Below are 27207 nucleotides of genomic sequence, written 5' to 3'. Positions count from 1 at the left end.
AGAAAATAGGTGAAAAACTTCGAGAAACGGAGAAAATGGGCCCGGACTTATAGAAAAAAATGTCGCGTCGATTTACGGTAAACAACACGCCCACGTGTAATTCCGGAGTGTCGTTGCGGCGGCCGGCCGGCACCCTCAAATATGGACCATACATGGAACGTATATGGGAGCATTATGGGTTCACGCGCTGCCAGTACACAGAAAAGACGACCGCACATATGCGGCACACGCGCGATCCACTTTTCATTTATGGACACATATAGGGCGCTATTCTGGCACCTTCACATTTAGGATTCCCAGCGGTTCACCTGTGTAGATTATAAATAGAGCTTCATTTTTGTAGTTAACAACTTTTTTGTACGAGTACACACTAGTGAGTGATCGATGGTCAAGTGTACTTTTTGAAATTGCTGCCCTTTTCGGTGATAAAAGCAGAGTTTAAAAAAACAATTTTGTTCATTGATGGACTGTAACTTCACTAGGGTGTACTAGTACAAAATGTTGCCAATTGAAAAAAAAAGACTTGTGATCTGTATAGTCCATAAACTATCAATATTGTGAGACAATCAGCGAGGTCATGTGACACTCTCAAAGTTGACCACTTTCAACTGACAACATCAAATGACGGATTGTTCACATTCCAGTACTGTATGAAAACCCTAATCTTGAATGAAACATAGATTCCGAGCAGTCCTCTTTTAAATCATTTCCATCTGAATCTTATTGTATTTTCAGAACGAAAGAAATGTTGTTCAAATCATACGTCAGTCCAGAATATGATATGAACAATCCAGTTGATTTCACTCCGGACCCATCTTCTCATCTCAAAAAGATCTTAACTCGAAAAGAGATTGAACGTGTTTCGAAGAATGCAAGATGTGAACGTGAAGATGTCTTCATCAACAACCGCCCTTCTAGTTGCCGAGTTGCCGAGTTGCTGAAAAAAGCTGTTGCTGCACAGCCCTGGTGTTTAATACTCAAATTTCGGATGTAAACATTGAAAAAAAGCAAAATTGATATAACAAAATAAATTTCACAAAGAATTTGCCTTAAAACCACCAAATAATATCAATTTTCAGTATTCAAGATTCCCGGAAACCGACAGAAAGAACAAAAGAATGATGATGCTTCTCGCGAGAATGACGGAAACTATGGATTATCCACTCCCACCTTATTTCTTTATCAATGAATTCATAGCAATATGTGCAACTTCTGAAGCAAAAAACACTGCGGTAAAACGGTATAATCTGGCTTCGAATTCACTGTTTTTGATAAATACGTTTACAGATATAGAGAGTTGAAAGACAAAATACCGTAAATACTGTATTATAACGGCATGCAGTTATATTTTTCAACTGCCTCCGAGAGAAATTTTGTGGTTTCAGAAACTCATTGAAATGGAACGAAAAAACTTTTTTTGGACTTTCTATTTGCTGATCTAGAAGTGACCAAACACGTTGCTTCTAATCAGAACCGAGAAAAAACCTCCTGATAGCATTTTAATGGATTCTGAGTAGAGATGGGGTGCCGTTATAATACAGGTGCCGTTCTATTACAGGTGCCGTTATAATACAGTATTTACGGTATATTGGGCGACTGAATACGATAAGGTTACGAGAATGAAGATGATGTTCATTTCTGGCGGAAAAGTTCCCGAATGTTTCCTCAGAGAGTGAGTGAAAGTGGGCGTGGTTTTACAAAAAACTCCTTTCTAGGCTACGAGAAGATGCATTGGTAGATGTTGACGAAAAAAATCGAATTATTCTTTATCAATCAATCGATGGAAGTCTCAATTTACAAGGAGATCACAGTCGATCGATAAAAATGAATATGTTTTCAGCTCATCGGAATAGTTTTGATATTGCGCAGCTTGAGTCCGATGAAGAGTCGGTGGAAATTGAAGAGAAAGAAGAGACAATTGTTGATTTGCCTTCAATGAAGAGAAATGAGAGATTGTTAGTAAAATAAACTGAAAGTGCTTGGAAAACTATTGATTTATTACTTTCAGATCGACGAATGATGCTGAGTGGTGCCCATCGATGAGAAAGAGAAGCATGGGTGACCTCGACTTTTCACTTTCAATTAATAATGGTGAAAAAAGCGGTAAATTCCAGAAATTTATCTTTTTTTCTCTATAAATAGGATTTTTCAGCTACACGAAATGATGTCATGTACGAAGAAGATCCAACGACAGCTATAACGAAGAAACGTATCAAAGAAGAGCATAATTACGCAGTATTCAACAATCAATACATCGACACTATTCCTGTTCAAGAATTCATTCCGCCTAATTATAGTTCCGATTTAATTGAAGAAATTAAGAATGAGTATGATTGAAAAATGCGACTGCACACTACACCATCATCCATCTTTCATTGTTAACCTTTGTTGTTCTAGTTGTCTTGTTCTAATTTGTTAATTGTTACTGATTTTTAAAACTCTTCTTTAATAATCACTTTCTTTGGTATGCCAGACACCGTCCCCCCTTTCTTCTTTACTGCATGGTGGTTTAGAATTCACTATTACTGAGGTAAAAATGTGTTTTATTTGCCTTTTCAATTGTAATTCAAAATATTACTGGAAATAAATGACAACACAGAACACTACTTATTTATACTAACTCTTTGGTTCGCTGCCTTTTTATTTCATAGTCTTCTATTTACTCGTTTTTCGTGTATTTTAAATTCAGGAAACGATGCCGCAGGGTTTTATTTAAAGGCGCATGCAATTTTGGTGAAATGGCCCGCCACGTCACGAGAAGAGAAAGTGACGCATTTCGCGTGCAGCTTCTCGATGTTAAATTTATGAAAGAATTATCGCTTTGCAATAATTAAGGTTCAATAAATTAAATTCCGTTAGAAGGATAATTTCAAAACTTTTTTTTATCAGAAGTGGGGGAAATCCGATGAAAAACAATCGAAAAAGGCAGTAAAAATCGAGGAAATATTTCGAAAAAAAGACGGGCTGTCTGCTCGTAAAATATTGGGCATTGTCTGCATTGCGTACTTCGGTAGCTACCGTAGTCGACAATTAATTCGTTGATCTTCTTGAGACCGTACAAATCGGGAAGAATGCGCGATCGGGAAGAAACGAATCGGGAAGAACGAAAACCGTGCGGCAAAGTTGCGAAAACCGCGCGCGCAGGTTGCAAATACTGTATTTTCAGAGACTTTTATAGGCGTTGCAACTCCTTTTAGCCTGAAAATACAGTATTTGCAACCTGCGCGCGCGGTTTTCGCAACTTTGCCGCACGGTTTTCGTTCTTCCCGATTCGTTTCTTCCCAATTTCGTTTCTTCCCGATTCGTACGGACTCCGTTGATCTTCTTCTGTTTTTTTCTTCATCAAATTGAATCACCAAAAAACATTATTTCTACCAATATCTGCGCTTATTTCAATTGAAATTAAATTGAAAAAATATTTTTTTAATTATTAGCTCGGCACAGTTCTTACAACTGCGTTCCACCGAAATGCCGTTGAAAAATGTCTCCTTTTCTCTGAGTCTCTCAATTTCGAACACAACTTTCTTCGGTTTCGGTGGAGCGCGGTTGTAAGAAGCGTGTCGTGCTAATAGTTGTACTTTATTTTTATAATTTTTGAATTTTTCGCGAAAAGTTTGAAATTTTCGTGTTTTTTTCAGTTGTTCAAACCAGAATGTCTTGTAGACCAGACGTTCGTAAGGGTTTCATGGAAGAAACGAACGAGTTGTTGGCATTTGTCATTGAATCGACGAAAAATGAAAAAACGCCAGTGAAATTGAGAGAATTATGCAGAGAATTCAAAGTAGCTACTGACAACCCGAATTCAGAAACAAGTCTCATGAACAGGTGAGAATATTACTTCTGTATTAAACAGAAAATGACTAATTTTCAGACTGCAAACTCTGAAAATTCACGAAATGAATAATTTGACAATCGATACGAAGGTTCGATTGATTTTCGTGATGAGCATACCAATCGATCCGGATTTTTTCACTGAGTTAATAAATAAAGTTAACCAAATAATTATTTTCTAAAGTTTTCAGACTGCAACACCAGGCGTATGTGAGAATTGACAATCATCAGCGAATTATTGAATATGAAACAATTGGAGGAGGTCTTAAGCTCAGTGGCAAGCATGTAAGACATGGAGTTGTAGTGTTTAGTTCTGAAATTTCAGAAGCATAGAGACATGTTGATGTTTTCAATTTCGTCGCTTTTTCCGCTCATTTTTGTTGTTTTCTTTCAATGAACTTGATAGTAAACGACGAAAACCTGAAAAACTAACATTTTCAAAGAGAAATTTCTAGAATGTTCCACGGCCACAGAAATGCCCAAACTGTTTCGCCGCTCGTTCTCAGCCGGTTTCAGACCAAATAAAAAATTCTTTCGAAATGAAAATGAACTCACAGACACACATACATTGTTTTATGAAAAATCAGAGTTGACCTTTAAAACCACCAAATAATATCGATTTTCAGTTCCCAATCTATCAGAAAACCGACAGAAAGAACAAAAGAATGATGATGTTTCTCGCGAGAATGACGCAAACTGTGGATTATCCACTTCCACCCACTATATTTATCGATGAATTCAAAACAAAAGTTGTGAATTCTGAAGCAAAAGGCACTGCGCTAAAACGGTATAAACTGGCTTCGAATTCACTGTTTTTGAGAAATACGTTTACAGATATAGTGTGGTGAAAAACAAAATATATTGGGCGACTGAATACGATAAGGTTACGAGAATGAAAATGATGTTCATTTCTGGCGGAAAAGTTCCAGAATGTTTCCTCAGAGAGTGAGTGAAAGTGGGCGTGGTTTTTATTTAAATTCCCATTTTAGGATTCGAGAAGATGCATTGGTAGATGTTGACGAAGAAAATCGAATTATTCTTTATCAATCAATCGATGGAAGTCTCAATTTGCAAGGAGATCACAGTCTATCGACAAAAATGATTATGGTTGCAGCTCATCGAAAAAGTTCAGATACTTCGAGACTTGAGTTCAATGAAGAGTCGGTGGAAATTGAGGAGAGAAATGAGAAAGAAGAAACAATTGTGGATATGTCTTCAATGAAGAGTATTGAGAGATTGTTAGTAAAAAAAACTGAAAGAACATAGAAAATTACTGATACTTGCAGATCGAGGAATGATGCTGAGTGGTGGCCATCGATAAGAAAGAGGAACAATGGAGACCCCGATGATGTCGAAACAAGTGGTAAATTCTAGAAAATTTTAATTTTTCTTTCTCTAAAAGCAGGATATTCCAGCTATTCGAAATGATGTCATGTACGAAGAAGATTCGATACTATCGAAACGTATCAAAGAAGAGCATGAGTACACCGAGTTCAACAATCAATACATCGACACCATTCCTGCTCAAGAATTTATCCCGCCTAATTCTGATTCCGATTTAATTGGAGAAATTAAGAATGAGTATGATTGAAAAACGCGACTGCACACTACACCATGTTCCATCTTTCATTGTTAACCTTCGTTGTGTTACTGCACTTTTTTCCATTTAACAACTAGTTTTCTTGTTCTAATTTGTTAATTGTTACTCGTTTTTTCAATTTTTCTACTCTATTCTTTAATAATCTCTTTATTGGTATGCCAGACATCAAATATCGCTGAAATAAATGACAACACAGAACACTACTTATATCGACTCTTCGGTTCCCTACCTTTGTATTTCATTTTTTTCTTTTTTTTTGGTGAAATGGTCCCGCGACGTCGGCCCATAATCCAAAGGTACATCGAAAAAGGGTACATCCATGAAAAATTTGATCAAAGGGTACATTGAATCGAAGGGGACAGTGAATCTTGGGGTACATCGAGGACCAATGATCATGGGGTACATCAATGGGGTTATCACAGGGTATTATCGAAATAAAAAAGTTCCGACATTTTTTACCGACGCGTGTTTGCGGACTCAATGCAAAATTTAATAATTTAGCACTATGTCCGCAAACACGCGTCGGTAAAAAATGTCGGAACTTTTTTGTCGCGACAATACATCGAGTCAGAATTTTCTTAAAATTTCAGAAGTCTCAGAGTTTTCATCAATTTTTGAGAAAAACTTAACAGTTCAATTAAATTAACATGTTACTGCTTTTTTTTCAGAGGGATGAAATAATAATGTTTAGCATTAATGAAGATGTTTGAAACAATTTTAGAAGCTCCAATATAGTCATCTTGCAAACGGTTATTAGAATAGTTTTCATGTTATTTTATCCCTCTGAAAAAAGCAGTAACATGTTAATTGAACACCGTCTGTAAAGTTTTTCTCAAAAATTGATGAAAACTGTAAGACTTCTGAAATTTTAAGAAAATTCTGACTCAATGTACCCTGTGATAACCCCATTGATGTACCCCATGATCATAGGTCTTCGATGTACCCCAAGGTTCACTGTACCCTTCGATTCAATGTACCCTATGATCACGATGTACCCTTTTCGATGTACCCCTGGATTATGGGCCCGCGACGTCACGGGGAGAGAAATTGCCGCATTTCGCGTTAACACATTTTCACAACCGATCGATTCAAGCGCAGATTCCAGACGTTTACGAGTTTCTTTGGTGTCACTGAAGAGTGATTGTAAATTTTCTCTCTCAATCGAAACATCTTTCAGAACGTCTTCATCACTTTCCAGCTGCTCATATATTCTATCGGGAATTTCTGTCAAAACTGGAAATCGGTCATCGAAAGTTTCTAAGGAAAATCGACAATCAAGGCATCTCTAAACTGTGTCCACAGTGGAATCGATCACAAAGCAACACACACATAGTGAATCGATTTGTCACAAGAATCACATACAAATGAATCCGAACGACGGAACTCCGTATTTTGACAGTGGGGCATCGAACAATGCTCAGATTGACAACATGATGATATATCGATCTTTTTTCCCATAATTCTTTGTCTTCTTCACAACTTCTATTAATAAATCAATGGAACGAACTGAGGATTCAAGAACTTTAGCACGTGCTTTATAATCTGATTCTTCTTGCTCCAACGTTCGAAGCATCTTTTTCTGATCTTTCACATCATCTGGCAAATCTTCACCATAATCGAGAACATTGTACAACGCTACGAGAGGATTCAAGACGTAGTTCTGGACGATTCCGAGCATCAGAGGATGGTGGAACATTCAAAAGTGGACTTTTCAAGTCGGCCGGATCGTATTCATCAGCAGCGATCGAGAAATCGAAGTCAGCAAGAAGAGTTGCGTGTGGAGGTCTACATGACCATGCAAGTTTGCACGAGAAACATGGTGTCGAACAGGACTGTCCTGCGTGACCGAGAATCGAGAATAAGAATTTACAGTGCCGATGGCAACAACGACGATAGGACTAGTGATCTCATGGCCTTTCTCGGCGTGGATATCTCATTGATCTGTTCGAACACCGAGCCCATATATTCCTGCAGTGACTTGGAGTCATCGGAACCCTTGTACATGCCCACAAGCAGAAGACTGTGGGGATTGTTTGGGTGGTCGATACTACCAAACATTATGCAGAGTTTGGTTTGAGATCCACCCTTATCACCGCCGTATCGGATAACAACAGGATCATCTTCACTCTTGAATCGGAGCTGATTGCTATCGGATAATCTTTCGAGTCGCCTACTGATTAATGCGGATGCGTCTTTTGCTTTAATGACTGCCGATTTCACATTTACTTCTCGCGATCCCACTTTTTTCATCGTTTCTTTCTTGGTGATCTCATAATCGTCAACAGTCGAGTGGAGTTTACGAAGATTATTGATTTTGTTACGAGAAGTGAAGATGTCGTACCCCAATTGTTCGGTGAGAAACGCTTTCAGATCTTTCAGAACGGTATCCGAGAAAAATGTGAATTGAACTACGGAGTAAGCAGAATTTACGGATAGATTCATGGAAAAATTGACCACAAAGAAATCCATTAGTTGATACTGCAGTGTTGTCATCGTTTGTTGTTACTGATCCGTCCTCCTGAAAAAATGCATGCATTATTTAATTAATTCAGATGCCCCTGGATGGAGTTAACATCGAAATTGAGGAAAGGGAACGTGATGACTTCTTACTGAGAGCAAGAATCGCTGCGCTTGAAGCACAACTTAGACTGGAAACAAGCGAAAATCTCCGTAAAAGCGCCCAAGAAATAGTCTTAAAAAGGCAAATCGAGCGGGAACAAGACGGACACCGAAAAGTTGTGCAACAATTAGAAAGGGAACGCGCAAGATGGGAAAGGAAAACACAGGTTGATAGTCAAATAGGGAGTAAGGGAATCTAGAAAGTTTCAGGAGACATACAATAGAAACGTTGAGTTGGAGGAGGAAATGAAAAAGAACGAGAAAGAAAAACAGAAGTTGGTGAAAGAGGTTGAAAAGTTGAAAACCGGGAAACGAGGACGGGAACTGTCTTTGGAGAATGATGTGAAGAGCATGAAAAGAGCGAGGCACGAAAAGAGTGATAAGATTTCTGAGATGAAAAAAGAACTGAAAGGTACAAAAAAGTGGGGAGGACAACAGAAACCATATAGTTGCCTTTCAAGCCGAGAAGCCCAGAAGAACCGAGTTCTGTCTGGAATTGAAGAACTCGAGAAAATCGCAGGTTAACAATCAAAATTTAAAACGTGTTACGAAGGATAAAATTTTAGGAGATTCATCATCGGAAATGTATTTCCGAGATGTTTACAAAGCGATGGGAAAGATGGGAAAATGAAGACACGACTAGAAGACGTTGAAGCGTACGCTCTGTATCACAAAGTCGGATTGAGCAGAGCGGGTTATAAAGAAGTGCGTACCATTCTAAACGAGCGCCACGTTCCGAATCCTTTCCCATCACTCCGATCCATCCGTCATGAAGAGAAATTGCACGCTTCCAGGAATCTCTTCAGAGTCGAACGAATCCAGAAGTCTGATGGAGGAAAAACGAAGGATGTCGTGGTTGTACAGATTGTAGATCTGGAAAAGTTCTTGGTTGAAAAATTAGAAAATCTGGCTCAAAAAGATAAACTGATTTTTGATGAATCTACAGGGAACAATATTTGGATGTGTATTAGTGGTAAAATAGAAAACAGTAGAATAGAGTAGATAAGTTACTTTGAGGTGATAAGGGAGGAGGAGAGTTCAAACTCTGCGCAACTATCGGAAACGTTGTTGCACCGAACAGTGCTTACCACATTGTCCCTCTTGGCATGTTCACCGATGACGAGAGAGTTGAAGCTATCAAGGAGTATCTTGCAGATACCATCGAGCAACTCAATAACTTGACAGGGCTCAAGCTCAACATCGGCGGAGTGATTAAATCTTATCCGGTCGAACAGTATTTAGCCGGAGACCTCAAATTTCAATATCAGATGATTGGCCACAAAGGTGCAGCAGCCAAGAAAAGTTGCATGCACTGCTTCAGCGACGGAAGAGTGAAAATCGGTTCAAATGAAAGAGGACGATGTTTGAAGGCTAGAACTGAAACGGATTATTTGTTGGACAGTGCCAACGAGAAAAACACTAACAGTGTTATTCCAGGATCATCATTCGTTTTCAATAATGTACGACTTGCAAATATCGTTCCCCCTTCGTTACACATCCTTATGGGAGAAGCTCATCGGTACGGGTTCAAGTTTCTTCTCGACTTGGCTATGGATATCGACAACAAGTCCACTATGAAAATCGATAAGAGCAAAAAAGAAAGCGATGAGAAATGCAAAAGGGGACATGAACGTGAAGGAAAAAGAGTATAACGGACTGAAACAACATCTAGATTCGTTCGGAGTAGTCTTGCAAGTTATGAGCCGATTTAAAACTAGCACTATCATCCCAGCTCAGTCACATACATCTCCCTGCTCTGCTGAATGGTGATTGTTTCGTGACAACGAGATGAAAAAAGCTGGGGTCTTCAAGTCTACACCACTTCGATGTGCCACATGTTCCGAGGTAAATCACGCAGTGTGCTCGAGCTTGTGGTCGGAAGATGATTGGGAGTTGTTGAGCCAAGTGGAACCGGATATGGACTGCTTGCGATGCTGTGGGAGGAAAGGAGCTATGATTGAAGAAGATGCAAGAAAAGTAGAAAGGGAAATGAGGGAAAAGTTGGAAGAATTGAAGAGAGAGTTAGAGTAAGAATAACTTAAAATGGGGAATATGAAAACACAAAAAACTTGCAGATTAGCACAGGAAAACTACAGAATGTTGATGACGGCAGTGAATGGGGAAGGAGAAAAAAGGGAAGAATTGGAGAAGGCATGGGGAGACTGTGGAGCAGATATGTCAGCGTGGCAACAGAATTTCACTGGAAATCACACCATGAAGTTTTTGCAAGAAGAAGCTGTCAATCACTACACTTCAGTTTTTCCGCCTACTGATGAGATATTGCATGTGAAAGCATTTTTAATCTGTCTCGGAAAAATCGCTAAACTATGCCTACCAAGAGCAATGACAGATGTGGAAATCGCCGAAATGGACGCGTTACTTGTAAAAAAATAACCAGCTAGAATCAGGGAATGAAATCAAATTTTACAGGACGTAATGTTGCACCACCGGTTCTAGCTAATATCCATTCGTGTCATCTAACTATATTTCTTGTCTTAATTCAATTAGTGATGGAGCTACTCACAGGGTAGCAGAAAATGCAAAAAACTATTTTTTATATATACTCACAAAATAGTTTTTTGCTTCCTTTTCTGCTACCTTGTCAATAGGCCCATAACTCTAACTATTTTACCCCTTTTTACCTTTCTGTTCTACTCCCCGTTTGCTCCCATTCCCGGTTATCTATTTCTTTCCTCTTTTATTAACCATCTCTTACATGAAACTCACAAAATCAATTCATTTTCACGTGTAAGTGGTATCCACCCTTTGATGAAATAAATAAATTACTGTTAATTACCTGAAGCAATTCCAGTCCCAAGAGAACATGACACCAAAACTGCATCTTCTTCTAGAACACGTCTTGCCTTTCATGCGACGACACAAGACGTGGGCTAAAACTAGCGAGCAAGGACTGGAAGCGCTTCATGCGATTGTCAACCGCCTCCTCAACAAATATAGATGCACTAGAAACAAGGAAGAACAAATGTCACAAGTGTTTTGCAGCCTTCTTCATTTAGGCTACATTAATAGTAATTTTTAGACATTCATGTACCTTCTTCTCTTTCGTCTTCTCATTGTTTCCACTCAGCGAATCAATTCTGTTGTCATCCATTTCGCATTCTTCAACTGTTGAACTCCCTTTTTCCCGTTCGCTTCATTTCTTCTACTTTCTTCGACCTTGCCACCGAAATTCCAGTCTGAAAATAAGTACTGCCCACGGGGATTTAAATAATAAGGAACACAAAATACAACTATAAAAACCTTAAAAAAATCCATTTCGTTTGTTTCCCGCTGTCTTGTCCCCGGTCTCCCTTTCCTCTATTGATTTCTTCGATGCGACGTCAATTGAATCGGCAACTGATCTGTAATAAAATATTTTTTTGACTGAATTTTTGAATAAAAAAATAAAACGAGCGAAGAATTTAAATAAAAATTGACAAGAAAAAATAATTAAACAGGCGATTTTGAGAAAAATTTAAATAAAAAGCGACGACAAAACGACAGAAGAAAATAAAATACGTTGAGAGAGACTGTGTATCATTGCCGATTACCACAAGAATATGAACTCTCATTCCAACTAGCAATATATGAAGAGAGTGCTTCCGGCAATTGCAGCAAAAGTCCCTCCAGGAAAATCTAGTATTAGAGATTATCAACGCTCCGATCCACAACACCCCGGTTCCCCACTATGTACATATTATTAACAGCACTATTGATAGTATTCGCATAGAGCTATTGACAGATGGTGGTACGCCTATTCCATTCAGTTGGGGTACTACTATATCTGTATTGCATTTTAAAAGATTGAAATTGTAATTGTTTTTATTGAAACAAAGTTAAAAATATATGTTTTAATATAAAGGTTTTAAAATACAAAAATTTACTCTTTGAGCAGCGGTGATGGTTGAAGTTGTAGTGATGATTGAAGTTGTAGTGATGATTGAAGTTGTAGTGATGACTGAAGTTGTAGTGGATCTGGAAAGTAGAAATAAGTAACTTAACAAAACTTAAAACATACTTTTAGAACTTTATGATTGATCCATCGACGATGTCAACATTTCTATTAACAATCTGGAAAATAAAATTTATTCGGTAACAGGCAAGGGAAAAACATACCTTTTTGATGGTTTCCTGCCCATACATTGATCGAAGTAGGTTTACCCAATATTCCTGAAGTTTTTGATCCGTCTGTGCCATGAAGTTTTTAGTGGTTCTAGGCGGGTGGGTATCAATGAGATGGGCCATAAGACCCTTGATGGATTTTTGGTTGTCAAGGTACACAATACAGGTGTGTACCTTGTGGATCATTGGCCATGATCCCATCTCATCAAATTCGGTCTGGGAAATGACCGGGGGTGGTTGACGGAATCCATAGTGGACTCCATCGAAATACTCTTGGAGTTGAGTGGGGGTTTTGAGCGCAGAGTCCACACAAGCACCCACCGGTTCTCATTCACCCATCTTGACTGAAAATTAAAACATTGAAATGGAGAAAAAGAAAGATTTTACCCCTATTCATACTGACTCCTCTAAATCGATAGGTATACTCAGGACACCATACTTGTCAACCGGCCGAGCCGGGCCGACGGTTTTTCTTGAATAACTTTGTCCAAAAAAATCGTATCAAGTTGGTTGATAGCTCAAAAGATAGGTATTTTGAATTGTCATCCATGAAATATAATCCAAATTTCCCGAAAAAAACAGACAAGCCAATGCAGCTTTCGGCCCGTCCGGGCCGGGCCGAACCGGGCCGAGAGCGATTATAGCAGGGGTGATTTTTTTGGGAAATTTGATTTATATTTTTGATGACAATTCAAAATACCTATCTTTTGAGCTATCAACCAACTTGGTACGATTTTTTTGGACAAAGTTATTCAAGAAAAACCGTCGGCCCGGCTCGGCCCGGTTGACAAGTATGCAGGACACTCATTTTCTAACAAAGTTTCAATCGAGTAACTAATTCTGGGTTGGATTAAATAAATTGGTCTTATCACCTCACTATCACCCTCTCCTACATATTAAATTGGTCAATGGTAAATTATACTTTCTCACTTAGGAACAATACGGATTTGTTTATAGTTTCTATAGTTCTGACTACTCCGTTCTTCTCCACAGTTCCATTCAGCAGCAGATAACCCTTTTCCTACATTGTAGTAAAATATTATGAACATTCCCACAAATCTCAATTGAAAAAAAAAACTGTTTTAAATATCTCACTTTGACGGAAAACCACAGTAGAAGAGGAAAAATAATAATTTAGAATTCAGTAATAATCAGAAGAAAAAATATTTCGATCACCATCCAGTAGGCACTCTTATGAAGGGAAATGAGGAGAGAGAATGTAGAATTACCAGCTGACGTCTCCCTCTCTCCGTACTGTTTGCGAGTACATCTTTGCTCTGAGGACACTGTAATCCATCTCACGTTAAGTAATAGTCGCCGACAAAGGTGCACAAAGAGGCCGGATTTTGGTATGACGTAATCTGTTGTAGGATAATAGCAGTTGTCTCTCGAATTTTCTCAACGAATCACGTAGTGGATCACGTAATCAAGCTTTGTTACAAAAAGGGAGATCATAAGTAAAACTCGCAACTATGTTATATCGATGATTGAGCAATGCATAGAAATCAAAATCAGTCATACAAATCATGTATAAAAAGATAAATTGTTTGACTTTTTTCGAACAAGCTGGTTGATCAAATAATACTTCACAAATTCCAATCAATTAAAGTAATTTGACCAAAATTTCTATTATTTTTCAAGTAATTTAAAACCGATTTCTGTGTATCACTAATGTCACACAGGGTCTCGGGATAAGTAGTGAAAATAAACGCGCTCCGCTGAAATCAGCTAAAATTTTAGCGCGAAATTAAAAATATTTTATTTAAAAATTTTATTTATTTATTTAATAGAGTTGATCTTGAAAATATGCGAGACAGTCGAAAAACTGGCCAAAAAATGCGGGAAAACTGACAGAAATCGGCTCAAAAAGTGGTCAATTAAGCTGCGTATCGAACTGCCACGCTTAACTTCGAATTGAAAAATTAAAATTTGAATTTGCCGCCAATGTCTAGTGGAGCGCATATGTCTAGTGGAGCGCATACGATGTCTAGTGGAGCGCATATGTCTAGTGGAGCGCATTTCACTACTCACCCCTAGACACTGTGATGTCAGTTTTCTCTTCAGACTGCCAAAATTAAAGGTGTACAAAGGTCAACTCTGATATTTTCATAGAATAATGTATGAGTGCCTGTGAGTTCATTTTCATACTGAAAAAATTTCAAAAATCGGTCTGGAAGCCGCAGAGAGCGATCGCCGGTGAGTTTGGGCATTTCGGTGGACTAGAAATTCGACTTCGGTCAAGTTGATTTTTTCCAATTTTATCGCTATTTTTGGTCATTTTTGTTGTTTTCTTTCAATAATTTCGAAAGTAAACGGCAAAAATTGATAGAATTATTACAAAAATGGTAGAAAAAACAAAGAAATCTCGAAAAAAACAACATTTTCGAAAAAGTTCTAGAATGTTCCATGGACACAGAAATGCCCAAACTGTTTTGCCGCTCGTTCTCCGCGGGGAATGAACCGAATTCAAAAATTCTTTCGATATGAGAATGAACTCACGAAAATGAACAAATAAATATACGACCGAAGTCGAATTTCTGGGCCACAACGCCAATTTTCACCGGCCACCGAAATGCCCAAACTCACCGGCGATCGCTCTCAGCGGGTTCCAGACCGATTTTTAAAATTTTTTCGGTATGAAAATGAGCTCACAGGTACTCATACATTCTTTTATGAAAATATCAGAGTTGACCTTAGTCCACCTTTAATACAATTTTGGAAAATTAGAAAAATAGACCAGCCGACCTTCCTAGAGTAAGGAAATATAATCAGAAACAGCTACACTTTTGTTCAAACGTTTTATTGTTTGAACACAGATTTCACAATACTTTCTGAACGAAACCAGTTAATCCCTTTTCACACGCCTTCACCAACCTATGTATGCAGTCTCTCCCTATCTCCTTTTCTCTCAATAATTCGAGCTTACTCGACGTCGCATTAACTTTTTTTGCGAAGACAAACAACCGCGTACATTCATTTTGAATTTGATATCAACCCAGATTGGTCCATTCCTCTAAAAATGCGAGTTTTGTTAGTCATTATCCCCGTTCTGGCAGTTGTTGCTATAACAGGTGTTGCTGTTTCACGGATCACTTACCAGGACCTGTGTAAGTAAAGAATTTCAAAAGTTGCAGTTTCAATTTTATATTTTCAGCGCTTATTCGAAATGCCTCTGTAATAGGACTATCTATTGCGATGTTACCAATGCTGGGAAGGATATCTGTTGCTGGAATATTTGCTTTCATAGCAATGTTTGGTCTCGGGTTTGGCTATTTTGAATTTACTACTCTTATTGATGAGGGAGATAAAATCAGTGTCAAAACTTTTTATATTATCAATTCGTTTATCTTGTTTGGAGCGGTTTTTGGATCTTCTCGAGGTAATTGCTTCTCTACTTCACTTTTGAATCATAGTGAGTCTTATTTCAGGTAGACCAGGATGGGTCTTCGGGCCTTTCGGTGGAATCGTTGGAGGATTAGTTGGTATCATTCTCGTGAAAATTGCTCAAATGATTCCCTACTTAAACTTTTTGCAATAATTGTTGTGTTTTTAAACGATCTACCACGTTGATCTCTTTCACACATGTTTTCGAAACTTGTACTCCTGAATAATCCTTTTCTCACGTTGCCCCGCTGTTTCCCAATGTTATGTTCAATTCTCCTCTCTTTCTCTTTTTTTCCGTTTATGCCCTTTCAACGAGGATAACAATGGTTTTACTCGTCTTTATGAACGACCAACGCATGGGTGTATCAGATTTTTTTTTTCAAATAATGTAACATTTATGAGGTTTCACTATCGGCCGGTGGCTGACCACTCGCTCAAAGTTCGGCCCGGGGTTACGGAGTGGGTCTCGACGCGACTACCGTAGTATAAAACTTTTTAATGGCTAAGGTACGGTCAAGAGCCGCCGTAAATCGAAATTCCGCAAGATTTCACTTTTTTATCAATACGAAACACAGAAAATGATTATTGAGAACTTCTTCGGTAATGTTCACCATTGCGTATTCTGTCTATCACTTTATTCTAGTTTCCAATCATGAAATTGGCGGGAAAACAGCACTTATGATGTTTCATCTTGTTCACACACACTAGATTTATCTTCCAAATTTGCGCTAAAATCAAAATGCATCTTATCATTTCTGTCACATGTCATGTGACCTCAGTAGAATGGAGGAAGAACATTCCCAACCCCTTTTTTAGACGAATTCTCCCACCCCCTACGGGTGACGTCACCACCTGTGTATCTGTCTAAAAAAAGTAGGTCGACCTGAAAAAAGTCCTGTAAATAATTCCCAGGTAAGCACCTCACCTGTGCACCTGTTTTTACCAGACTTGCAAAATTCCGGGCCGGCCCGGCCCGGTCGGCCCGGAAAATATTATTTTTCAACAACCTTCGAAACATAAAAAGAATTGTTCTTAGGAATATTTTTCAAAAAAATCGGAAAATTTTTGAAAAAAAAATTTTGAATTTTTTCAGTACTGAACTTCCGGGTCGAAGAAATTTTTATTCCGGCTCGGCCCGGCCCGTTGCAAGTCTGGTTTTTACCTAATTACCTCTTCACCGTACACCTCTTTACCGTAAGCCTAGTTATCCATACACCTGTAAACTGTACGTCTACCTACTTGGAAAAAAATTGGCAAAAAAGGTTTTGGGATTATTATTGTTTTAATGATTGATTACCATTATCACGTTTTATATCAACGCAACCAACATACGACCTGCCACCACGACGACTGAAATGAAATTATTCTATTTTTGGATATTTTTATGAAATTCTGATATATTCTAGATCGGGAGGATTCAAACTGGCGTCTACTGAAGTAAACCTCAGCCCGGATAAGTATAGACCTCACGCAGCATAACTGACCGTGTCTAACCGGAACCGACACAGATAAGAATGGTGGGGGAAGTTAAAGTGAAGGGCGAAAAAGTATCCTGATTCTAGAGGTTCGAACTCACGTTTATCAAAATGATCCTCACGGGATTCTTCTCGATCCATTGCTTTCTTGTGAACCGATTCTTGCATTCGACCATTAGTCATCCATCACGACGGTTCGTTTGCTCTGACCACTTTACTTCAGCACTGAAAAAGAAAACACTAATTTTTAAATTCAGTGAGTATATAGAGAACAGAGAAGAGAGAGAGAGAGACGAGAAAAATCATGGTTATGGGGATATCTCAAAGATGGCCAAAAAGGAGAAAATAGAAGAGTCACCATCCACTACGGAGGGATACTGGACGACTGAGCCAAGAAGATGAGGTGAGGAGACTGAGTGTCAGTGGGAGGAGTCTAGTAGACATCAGCCGTTCTGATAGTATAGATCATAAAAAAAGATTTCTCGTGAAGATAAGTGAGCAGGTGGTTTGTGTTAAAGGTCATGTGACAATAGGCAAATTCAAACGAGAGGGAAATTGGATGAAATGAGACAACCGCCATCTAGGGAATGACAGGAGTTTCCTCTAATGCGACCGTTCGAGGTTCCAAGTTTCCCACAAAGACCGATTTCCCAGGGAGATACGGAGGCAGATGAAAATATGTGAATACAAATGTCCCAGACAGTCCTTAAACTAGCGCAGCTGGATTAATAATATGGGTCAGGAAAAACTCAAGTATTGTAAGACTATGAGGGTAACTAAAATAGAACTAAGAAAATCGATTAATTGTGAAATTTGGTACTTTTTTGAAATTTTTAGAAAATGGGGTTGTGGCTAGAATGTACGAAAACCAATTAACAAGGATGCCGTGGTTTGAAATATTGAAAATACCAGCCCTAGACCGTCAGTTTCAAAATCTGTAAAATGGCGTTTTCAGAAAAATTTATGAGAAAATAACGAATATTCCTAGGTTCGGAATGTAGTCACGAAGGCAATTACGAGCTAATATTACGAGAAACACACAAAATGAGGGGGAAAGACGAACATTTGAGACAAGAACAAGCTAAATTGGGTCAAAACCTCTTTTGACACAAACGAAAACCAGAAACGCGTTACCACAACCCCAAAACACAGCTTTTTGAGGAATAACCAATTTATTCCAAGCCAACCGGCTAAAAAATCACTAAAATTACGCTAAAACTAAAACTGGTCTAGAAACCAAAGAAAGAGGTAAAAATCTACTAACGGTAATAACGGAGCACCTAAACTTGAAAAGAAATTAGTTGGTACGCCACAATCATTCTGTCGTCTCATTTCATCCTATTTCATTTTCGTTTGAATTTTCCTATCGTCTCATTACTGTAAACACCTACCACCTGCACCCTTATCTTCATGAGAAATCATTTTTCCCCTTTTTTTCTTTCCTGACCCCTATAAATGGATGAAACAAACACACAATAGATGTCGTAAGGTCTATTGTCTGCGTCAATTTTCTTCACAAATTCCACCTGCCATGTTATTTTCTTGAGAAATCCAAACCACCTGCTCACTTATCTTCACGAGAAATCTTTTTTTATGATCTATACTATCAGACCGGCTGATGTCTACTAGACTCCGCCCACTGACACTCAGTCTCCTCACCTCATCTTCTTGGCTCAGTCGTCCAATATCCCTCCGTAGTGGATGGTGACTCTTCTATTTTCTCCTTTTTGGCCATCTTTGAGATATCCCCATAACCATGATTTTTCTCGTCTCTCTCTCTCTCTTCTCTGTTCTCTATATACTCACTGAATTTAAAAATTAGTGTTTTCTTTTTCAGTGCTGAAGTAAAGTGGTCAGAGCAAACGAACCGTCGTGATGGATGACTAATGGTCGAATGCAAGAATCGGTTCACAAGAAAGCAATGGATCGAGAAGAATCCCGTGAGGATCATTTTGATAAACGTGAGTTCGAACCTCTAGAATCAGGATACTTTTTCGCCCTTCACTTTAACTTCCCCCACCATTCTTATCTGTGTCGGTTCCGGTTAGACACGGTCAGTTATGCTGCGTGAGGTCTATACTTATCCGGGCTGAGGTTTACTTCAGTAGACTTTCAGTAGTTTTAGTTAATTGTCATACTCTCCCCCGGTTTTCTTATCTTCCTCAAACTTGCTAACTCCATTAATTTTTCTCCCGGTAATTTTACCCCCTATTCCAATTCTCACGCATTTTCCTTCATTTTATTACTAGTCCATCTCGTGAGGGATGTATCTAGTCTCCCCCTTTTTTATGTATTCCTTTCGTTATTTTTCTTCTGTCAATAAATAAATAAATAAATATATATATATATAGACGCGAACAGGTGTATGATGAGTTACAGGAATTTTTTCAGGTCGACCTTTTTTTTAGTCTGTTAGGTCAGGCAGGCTTTTTTTTCAGACAGATACACAGGTGGTGACGTCACCCGTAGGGGGTGGGAGAATTCTTCTAGAAACGGGGTTGGGAAAGTTCTTCCTCCATTCTACTGACCTCGAGTAAAGAGACGAACTGTGCGCGTAGTTAGTGAGAGTGAAGGCTCGGCTAAAGAACTAGCTCATTCATCAGTATCCCATTTGCAATGATTGTCTTCACTATCTTCGACCATCGTAAATTTTTTCACTGGACAGTTATATTCAAGTTTATTCTCTTGTTTAAATAGAGAAGGATAATGTGGGAATGTTTCTCGCGGGTGCTGGAAGAGGTGTTACAGATTGTCAAACAATGTGTTGCGGCGGTTATCATCAACAAAGTTGTACTCCGAGAATGAGAACTTCTCCCAATTGTATTGACGTTCCAGGTTCCATCTAAGACGCTCATATTCTTCCTTTGATATACTTACGGAGCGGAACATTGATCTTGCTTCACCGGTTAGAAGTCTCAGCAAGAGTGCTTGCTTCCATGTAGTCGGGATTTTTGGATTTTTATGAACCAACAGATTGAACATTTTCATGAATTTTCCATAATCTTCTTTGTTTCCGTCAAATGATGGGATAATTTCAATGATCGATGGTACCATGTTTGTAGAGAGAATAGGAGATAAATTCTCCCGTGAGACCGGCGTGTTAGAATCTTGAGAGTTGACACGATCCCGTTCGATATTTAGGTGCACGACTTGTCCCTCTTCTATAGGTTTTCCTGTCTGACTGGTAGATGTTTGTTGCATTACAACCAACTGTGGTGCAATGTTGCCAGCTGTTCCACGACTAGGAACCATCGAATTCAGTTGCGCTTCCACAATCGCAAGGGTTTGTTTCATCATGCTGTTCGAATCAACCAGCAGCTTCAGTGAACTCTCCATCGTGTCAACACACCTCAATAATGCGTCGGCCCATTCAGTAAACAGTGAGGACATTGAGGAAGTTTCGTCCATGTCCATGTTGCTCATCTCATCTCGAGGGTTCCCTCCCTCCTTCTTCTTCTTTCGAGCCATGGTTGATAGATTTCAAGGTAGACTCGTCTTCGTAGTCGATGAATTGGTTTAGACCAGACTTGTCACGGGCCGGGCCGGGCCAAAATCAGGAAAAATCTCGGCCCGGCCCGGCCCGGCCCGCTCGGCCCGTTTTGAAACATTTTTTCAAAACATTTTTTGTTTTTCAACTTTTTTTTGGAAATTTTTGGAAATTTTTTGAACTTTTTTGAACTTTTTTGAAAAAAGTATAGTTTTCGAATGAACATTTAAAATTGAATCAAAATGTGAATATGTATGATAATTATTTGTTTTCTTGGGAAGGGTAGTCTTGTACTATAGTATGAGTAGACGAGAAACGGTTTAAAGGCGCTGAGACTTTTACGCGAGAAAGGTCCCGTCGCGACAGCCACCCACGCTATGCGTGGGCCGGTCATCTTTTCCTCATTCTACGTGTTCGTTAACGTCCCTCCCACCCGGACCCAACGAACACGAACAGGAGAGAGGGAGAGAAAAAGGGGCAGGACAGTTCAAGAAGGCTGAAAAGGAATAATAAGTTTTTGCAGAAGGAGAGAAGTTGGCGTTCGTCAAAAACATGGTCAGCTCGCTCGGACCGGGAAACCTTGTGAAGGCAATCGAATTTTTGGCTAGGGCGGCTCTGGAAGGAAAAGCACCGTCGACAGCTCGGGACTACTTGAAAGAGAACGCCGCTAGAAGGAAGTGGATACAAAATAACGGTCTTCCACTCAACGAGACATCCACTCTGATATACTTGGCATCCAGGTCGGAGTTGGTGGGCGGTGGTTCGCTGGCGAAAATCATGGCAGCGTTCAAGATGTCTAACACAGAAATGTCAAAAGTTGGACGTCAGCTGGCAGCAGATGTGGTTCGAGCCACACGGAGGAAAGAGGTGCAGACGAGGCAACAAACAAAAACAGTGTCGTGGAGTGAGCTGCAAGTCGTCGCTGGAACGAAGAGCAACGATGAGAAAAGTGAAAGTGACACATTGATTCTGTTACTGTCTCATCAAGCGTTACTGAGAGCTGAGGAAGCCGCGAATCTGAAATGGTCGGACCTAACTCAAACTAATGGAATCTTGGAAATCCGAGTGAGAAAAGCAAAGAACGATCAACAGGCACTCGGTCGAAGCACGTTCATTCCTTGTCCGGATGGTTCGGATTTGGACTGTCGCCTCAAGCGATGGAAAGTTTGCGAATCTCTACGATCGAGAAAGAGCGAGTATTTGTTTTCAAATTTGAATAACGGAGCTGGGCTCTCGGCGGGTGCGATAAGCTCCATAGTTAAAAAGAAGCTGATGGAGTTCGGGATAGACGGGACTCACCACTCATTGAGACGAGGAGCCGCCAACGACTTGCAACGACAAGGATTTTCGAAGGAGGAGATCAAGGCGCGTGGGAGATGGCGATCTGATGCTGGCCTCGAAAGGTACTTGGTGGATACGCCCGAAGCGCAAGGAATATCGGCGGGAGCGGAGGAGAAGGAGGATGGACCACCGGTGCTAGTACGTCAGCCAGAAGAAGGATGAGATCAGTCCATGTTGTCTAATTACCTAATTACCTTTCCCGTTAATCTACGTTATTTGTTTCTGTTTTATTAATTACCGTTCCCGTTAATCTACGTTATTTGTTTCTGTTTTATTAATTACCGTTCCCGTTCTATTTTAGTTGTTTCCGTTTTACTAACCCTGTTCGGATCACCCAAATTAAACCGGTCATCATGTAAATTCATTACGGATTATTGATTAATCATAGATTATGCTGTATCATTTATCGCTACCAATTTCTGGAACACAAAACCCAATAAATTCTGTAATATCGAATATTGTTAATAATCAACTTTCCTCTTTTTAGCCTAGGACCAAAGAAAACTAATTCTCTCGACCCGAATGGGGAGGGAGAATTTAAGCATTTTTACTCTTTTCTTCGAAAAATTTCAAAAAAAAAATTGGTAAAAATGGGTACCCATTTTTGAATCCGGGACGACCGGGCCGGGCCGGGCCAAGAGAAATTTCGGCCCGGCCCGGCTCGGCCCGGCTCGGCCCGGCCCGAGGCCCGACCCGGGCCGGCCCGATTTTGACAAGTCTGGTTTAGACTGATACTGTTTCTACTAATCTTCTTTCCTTTATACCGATTTTCATGCCCTGGTTTCCTGACATTTGTTCTGGTTTGATTACCTTTGCAGATATAGAAATAAGCCTTGCGTGATCTTATCTTTTCAAATGTAAGTTTTAAAAATTCTGAAGTTTGAATAAAAACGTTTCCTGATGATGAGACTAAAAACGACGACTACTCATTGGATTACTGTAGTTGTGTCTGGTTCAGATTGGTTATCTGAAAATCTCCTGTCTTCATTCTATAATAACTGCCAAACACTGCATCAGCGGAGCAATAAGTTTCGAAAATTTAATTCTTCAAATTTCAAACACGAACAAATGAATTTAAAGAATTATTTATATGAAATAAAAATATATACATGACTAACCCGATTAACAATCTTACACCTGCGTATTCCTTCCTACTTTCTCAACTTTAAATTCAATCGAACCGGATCTTTGGGCCTCATAATAACACCATTACAGTCAGGAATCAAATCAGGTTCCCCCTTAATAACACTCAATTCAAATTTCTCAATTAGTTTAGCTATTGTAGTTTTGAATTCCATTTCAGCAAATCTCATTCCAACACAATATCTTGGTCCGACTCCGAATGGAATCCATTTTAATTGAGTAGTGGAAGATCTGTCTTCATTTGTATCTAAGAATCGGTCCGGATTGAATTCATCTGGATTTTCCCAGTTGGATTCGTTACGATGAACGGTGTGGGGAAGGCAGGTGACTACTGACCCCTTGGGGAAAAATTGACCACGAATTGTGATGTCGGAGAGGCAAGAACGGTTGATGAAGCTGGAAAATATGTCTGAGGTTTCATTGACTTCAATTCTGATTAACTTACTGAATAACAGGTGGATAGTATCTGAGTGTCTCCTTATAGACATCATCCAAATATTTCATTTGATGAATTGAATCATAATTCAATCCCCCTTGCTTCGTTCTCTTCGTCTCTTCTATCTCTTCATTTAATTTCTGTTGAACTTCCGGATATTTCGATAGTAGATAAGAGCAATATGTCATTGCAGTACTTGTTGTCTCATATCCAGCCAATAGAAATGCAAAACAATTCTCAATTACTTCTTGTTTTGTCATTCCTTTCGTCTTATCATCTTCTCGATCCAATAGAAGTTTCAGAAGGTCAACACTGTCTGATCCTTCACCACGACGTCTTCTTTCATACACATCTGACAATCCGTCAACTAATGGAATCTCAGCAGCTGCCAAACCAGTGTACTTGTACATGAATCTCCATAGCCAAGAGAGTTCTGGCAGAATGACTGAAACGAGAAAATATGAAATTTCTATTAAAAAAAATCAATAAACTAACAAGAAGCAGCAATAATTTTGCTGTGTCGGATATCAATGTTACTGATGAATTTTCTAGCGTTCACGTAGAATACATCATTTCGATCTCTTTGACAATTACTGTCAATTGCAAATGCGCATTTTCCAATGACGTCGAGAGTGAGGCCTTGGAAATCCCTGAAAATTAACATTGTTCATTCAAGGGAATCAACGAGTTTCAGATACTTCAAAAGTACAGTGTTTTTTTGTTTCCAACAAAATTTGTTTTATTTTCTAGGTCCGTGTTCTTGAGGCCCTTCAAGTTCAGTGGAAGACATTTTCCGAGAAAGATGGGCGGAGACTGTTTTACAACATCGCCACACAGTTTGTTTCGAAATGTTAGCTGGCTGAAACTGCTTAATTGCATGAAATGCGAAAGATTTTTTTTAAATTTAGCCGGCATCATAGAGGGTGCCGCTGCTTAATACGTATAACGAAATTCCTTTCCTTCAAAAACGATTAATTCGGGAGAAAACTGCGCGGCAACGTTGCAAAACAGACTCCGCCCATTTTCCACGGAAAAACTTCTTCCACAGAATTTGCAGGGTCTTGTGTTCTCAACATTTTCCTAAACTCTTTTCAAACTTTGCGTTAAAAACTTTAAAAAAAAGTTCCCCTGAACTTCCGATCCCACGTCTTCAACTCACTCATAAATATCCCATTTCTCTCCACTCTCTGATTTTTCCTTCAAAATCTCCAAGAAAGTTTCTATTTTCGAGTTAATCGTCTCATGCATCGCCTTCATTTTTCCAGTTGCAAATATCGGAGCAATTGCAGATCGAGTATGTTTCCAACCGGTTGCATACGTGTTTTGAAGAAGAGACGCGTTTAGTTCTGCAATTTTGTTTAGTTCGAATTTGTAACAACTCTGTAGAAGTTGGGGTTGTATAACTCACTATTCTCAACAAAAATCGGCGGAACTATTCGATCGGAAAAATTGGAGAAATTCTTGATGAACACTTCCTTGATGTCTTCTTCATTGGATAGAACAATGTTCATTTGTGTGCCAAAGTAGATTCTGGAATAGGGAGTTCATATGACTACAGTAATCCAAAAACTACAGTAACCCTATACTCTCGTGCCGATCCCTATTCTTGATCTTCCAACATCAAAACAACAAAAAACTAACCCGAAAGTCTCTCCAAACTTCTTGTGAAGCACGTTAAACCACTCATTCGAATCGTCGTATCCCAGTTTTTCTTTTCTTCTGAAATTCAGTCGTCAGTTCAATTTTCTACTTTCTCCAACTCACTCCACAATTTCCTTCAAATTTCCTAAAAACCAGTGAGGTTCCGGACCAGTCAGCCGAATTTTCTCCCGTAATCGAAATCTTTCTCTTCTTGTGACGAGAATATATCCAATGAAGGTGATGAACGAAACGAGTATTGCGGTGAGAATGAGAAAAGCCATCTGAAATTGATTAATGGATTTAGAAAATTAAGATCATTGTGAGAAAATAAAAAAGGGAAACTTCAAATTCACACAAATATCAAAACGCTAAATTGCATCATTTCGAAGATTTTCATCAAACTGAAAAGTCATTAAAAGTGAAATCAACAATGTCCTTATCTACTCCATTTCGTATTTGTTTAATGGTCAATTTACTGATAAAGAAGTATTCAATGACACATGTCTCATTGGCTAGAGTTTGACTAGACCTTCTTATCTTTGGTCTGTTTTACAATAATATTTTTGGAAAGTTTAGGGAGAACTTCTATTTAGAAATAATTATAAAAAAACGATATTCAACTTTGGCTAATCTAGCTTTTGCAGCATACTTAGTAGGGAACGTTTCAGAGGTATCTCGGGATTTCAAATTGGTTTATATTCGATTAAGTATTTCTCAACACGCTGATTCCGAATATATTATGCTATTTCTAAAGCAAAAATGGCTTTTTTGTCGAGAGACTCAAAATCTATTGTAGACCCAATTTTTCCATTTTTTTCTGTAAAATAAGTAAGAGTATAGATTGAAAAAGCGTATTGGCAAAGTTTAGTGATAAAAAAATCTGGAAAAGTTTAGACAACCTGACTTCAAAAATGAAAGTCATATAGTGTTTTTCCGGAAAATTTTTTAACTCGAAACTTTGTCAATACGCTTTTTGAATGCTTTACACTTGTCACATAGAAAAAAAAAGAAAAATTGGGTATAAATTAATTTTGAGTCTCTTGCAAAATACAATTTTGCCCTAGAAGTGCCTTAAAATTCAAATAATTCGGTTCAACAAAACGTTCTGCAAAAATGGATTATATATTAGGAATCAGCGTGCTGAGAAGTACTTACTAGAGTATATAAAAGCCAATAAGCTCGAAATATGTCTGGAACATTCTCTAAAAATATTAATTTGACGTTTTTTCTTAATGCACCACGATTTGTTATTATTCGTATTTTATACTTAAATTCTCTTTCACTAAACTGATAAAAACACAAAAAGGGAAGACTCTAACCATACCGCCCATCTCCCTCTCGGCTGATTTTGTGATTTCCGATTGGTCAAATAGAATCATTGGGTAGAGTGGAGTGAAGCGAGTAAAACGGACGGATTTTTGTGATTTGTGAAGATCAATTGAGTAGTTGAGGGGGAATTCAGTGAGAGAGTAGTGAAGAGAGAGACAGAGAGTAAACATCGAGAGAAAAATTGGACAATTGGTAGAAAAATGTCTGTGAATGTTTTTTGTGTCGATGGAGAAGAAATGACGCAATTTTTCATATAAATACAAGACAGAAATTGTCTTTGGAACAACTAAAGCATGCGGATCTTATCCATAAAATTGGTAACATTCTATTTTTCAGTATGAGTCAGATAAAGTCACACCATTTCAATTTTCAAAGACAACTTCACTATGATTTCACACACTTTTAAATTGATAACTGATATCAAAATGTTATGAAATTATCGAGAGTATTTAGTTCTGTGATTTGCTGAATTTGAATGGTCATTGAATTTTATAAAATGTTATTGCCAATCCGTTGTAAAAATTCTGAGTTCAATTTGATAGCGATTTACAAAGGTGTTTTTGTTTCTCGAGGTCTCGGAGTTACTCCTACCAAGTGTGCTCTAATTATCTAATTATGTTCTCAAAAAGTTACTGACTGGAACTCTAACAGACTGTCATCACGGTATCTGGGGGTGACTACTGAAATTAAACGCGTTCCACTAGGCTTGGATGCAATTTCAATGTTTCAATTCGCTTTTTTGTTGAGGCATTCGATACGCAGCTTAACGGTCTCTTTTTGATCCGATTGATGTCAGTTT

The 27207-nt window shown here is 38.7% G+C and overlaps 9 protein-coding genes across 9 annotated transcripts; 5 read left to right on the top strand and 4 right to left on the bottom strand.

Moving 5' to 3' along the window:
• Nucleotides 1-3652: 3652 nt before the first annotated feature.
• GCK72_009236 (uncharacterized protein) lies at nucleotides 3653-5422 on the top strand (the record flags this gene model as incomplete). Its single annotated transcript, XM_053727279.1, has 8 exons — nucleotides 3653-3825; nucleotides 3872-3976; nucleotides 4023-4116; nucleotides 4458-4618; nucleotides 4666-4776; nucleotides 4821-5069; nucleotides 5118-5194; nucleotides 5247-5422. 8 exons carry the CDS (start codon nucleotides 3653-3655, stop codon nucleotides 5420-5422), a joined length of 1146 nt encoding a protein of 381 aa, XP_053586856.1.
• A 1426-nt stretch (nucleotides 5423-6848) lies between these two features.
• Nucleotides 6849-7127, bottom strand: GCK72_009235 (uncharacterized protein; the record flags this gene model as incomplete). The annotated part of the gene is made up of 1 exon (XM_003091681.2): nucleotides 6849-7127. The coding sequence occupies one exon, from the start codon at nucleotides 7125-7127 to the stop codon at nucleotides 6849-6851; it is 279 nt and encodes a 92-aa protein (XP_003091729.2).
• A 170-nt stretch (nucleotides 7128-7297) lies between these two features.
• On the bottom strand, nucleotides 7298-7924 carry GCK72_009234 (uncharacterized protein; the record flags this gene model as incomplete). The annotated part of the gene is made up of 1 exon (XM_053727278.1): nucleotides 7298-7924. The coding sequence occupies one exon, from the start codon at nucleotides 7922-7924 to the stop codon at nucleotides 7298-7300; it is 627 nt and encodes a 208-aa protein (XP_053586855.1).
• A 753-nt stretch (nucleotides 7925-8677) lies between these two features.
• Nucleotides 8678-9702, top strand: GCK72_009233 (uncharacterized protein; the record flags this gene model as incomplete). The annotated part of the gene is made up of 2 exons (XM_053727277.1): nucleotides 8678-9023; nucleotides 9068-9702. The coding sequence occupies 2 exons, from the start codon at nucleotides 8678-8680 to the stop codon at nucleotides 9700-9702; spliced, it is 981 nt and encodes a 326-aa protein (XP_053586854.1).
• A 136-nt stretch (nucleotides 9703-9838) lies between these two features.
• GCK72_009232 (uncharacterized protein) lies at nucleotides 9839-10444 on the top strand (the record flags this gene model as incomplete). The annotated part of the gene is made up of 2 exons (XM_053727276.1): nucleotides 9839-10077; nucleotides 10126-10444. 2 exons carry the CDS (start codon nucleotides 9839-9841, stop codon nucleotides 10442-10444), a joined length of 558 nt encoding a protein of 185 aa, XP_053586853.1.
• A 1626-nt stretch (nucleotides 10445-12070) lies between these two features.
• On the bottom strand, nucleotides 12071-12373 carry GCK72_009231 (uncharacterized protein; the record flags this gene model as incomplete). The annotated part of the gene is made up of 2 exons (XM_053727275.1): nucleotides 12071-12121; nucleotides 12167-12373. The coding sequence occupies 2 exons, from the start codon at nucleotides 12371-12373 to the stop codon at nucleotides 12071-12073; spliced, it is 258 nt and encodes an 85-aa protein (XP_053586852.1).
• A 2818-nt stretch (nucleotides 12374-15191) lies between these two features.
• Nucleotides 15192-15710, top strand: GCK72_009230 (uncharacterized protein; the record flags this gene model as incomplete). Its single annotated transcript, XM_003095785.2, has 3 exons — nucleotides 15192-15279; nucleotides 15327-15551; nucleotides 15601-15710. The coding sequence occupies 3 exons, from the start codon at nucleotides 15192-15194 to the stop codon at nucleotides 15708-15710; spliced, it is 423 nt and encodes a 140-aa protein (XP_003095833.2).
• Nucleotides 15711-21070: 5360 nt separating this feature from the next.
• Nucleotides 21071-22021, top strand: GCK72_009229 (uncharacterized protein; the record flags this gene model as incomplete). The annotated part of the gene is made up of 1 exon (XM_003102206.2): nucleotides 21071-22021. One exon carries the CDS (start codon nucleotides 21071-21073, stop codon nucleotides 22019-22021), a length of 951 nt encoding a protein of 316 aa, XP_003102254.2.
• A 989-nt stretch (nucleotides 22022-23010) lies between these two features.
• On the bottom strand, nucleotides 23011-26458 carry GCK72_009228 (uncharacterized protein; the record flags this gene model as incomplete). The annotated part of the gene is made up of 8 exons (XM_053727274.1): nucleotides 23011-23398; nucleotides 23448-23883; nucleotides 23934-24088; nucleotides 24598-24784; nucleotides 24847-24968; nucleotides 25080-25157; nucleotides 25203-25360; nucleotides 26399-26458. The coding sequence occupies 8 exons, from the start codon at nucleotides 26456-26458 to the stop codon at nucleotides 23011-23013; spliced, it is 1584 nt and encodes a 527-aa protein (XP_053586851.1).
• Nucleotides 26459-27207: the final 749 nt, after the last annotated feature.

The sequence above is a fragment of the Caenorhabditis remanei genome, chromosome III, assembly GCF_010183535.1.
Source record: "Caenorhabditis remanei strain PX506 chromosome III, whole genome shotgun sequence".
NCBI lineage: Eukaryota > Metazoa > Nematoda > Chromadorea > Rhabditida > Rhabditidae > Caenorhabditis > Caenorhabditis remanei.
The sequence above is the reverse complement of the archived record's forward strand: the minus strand, read 5'-3'. Positions and strand labels throughout refer to the sequence as shown.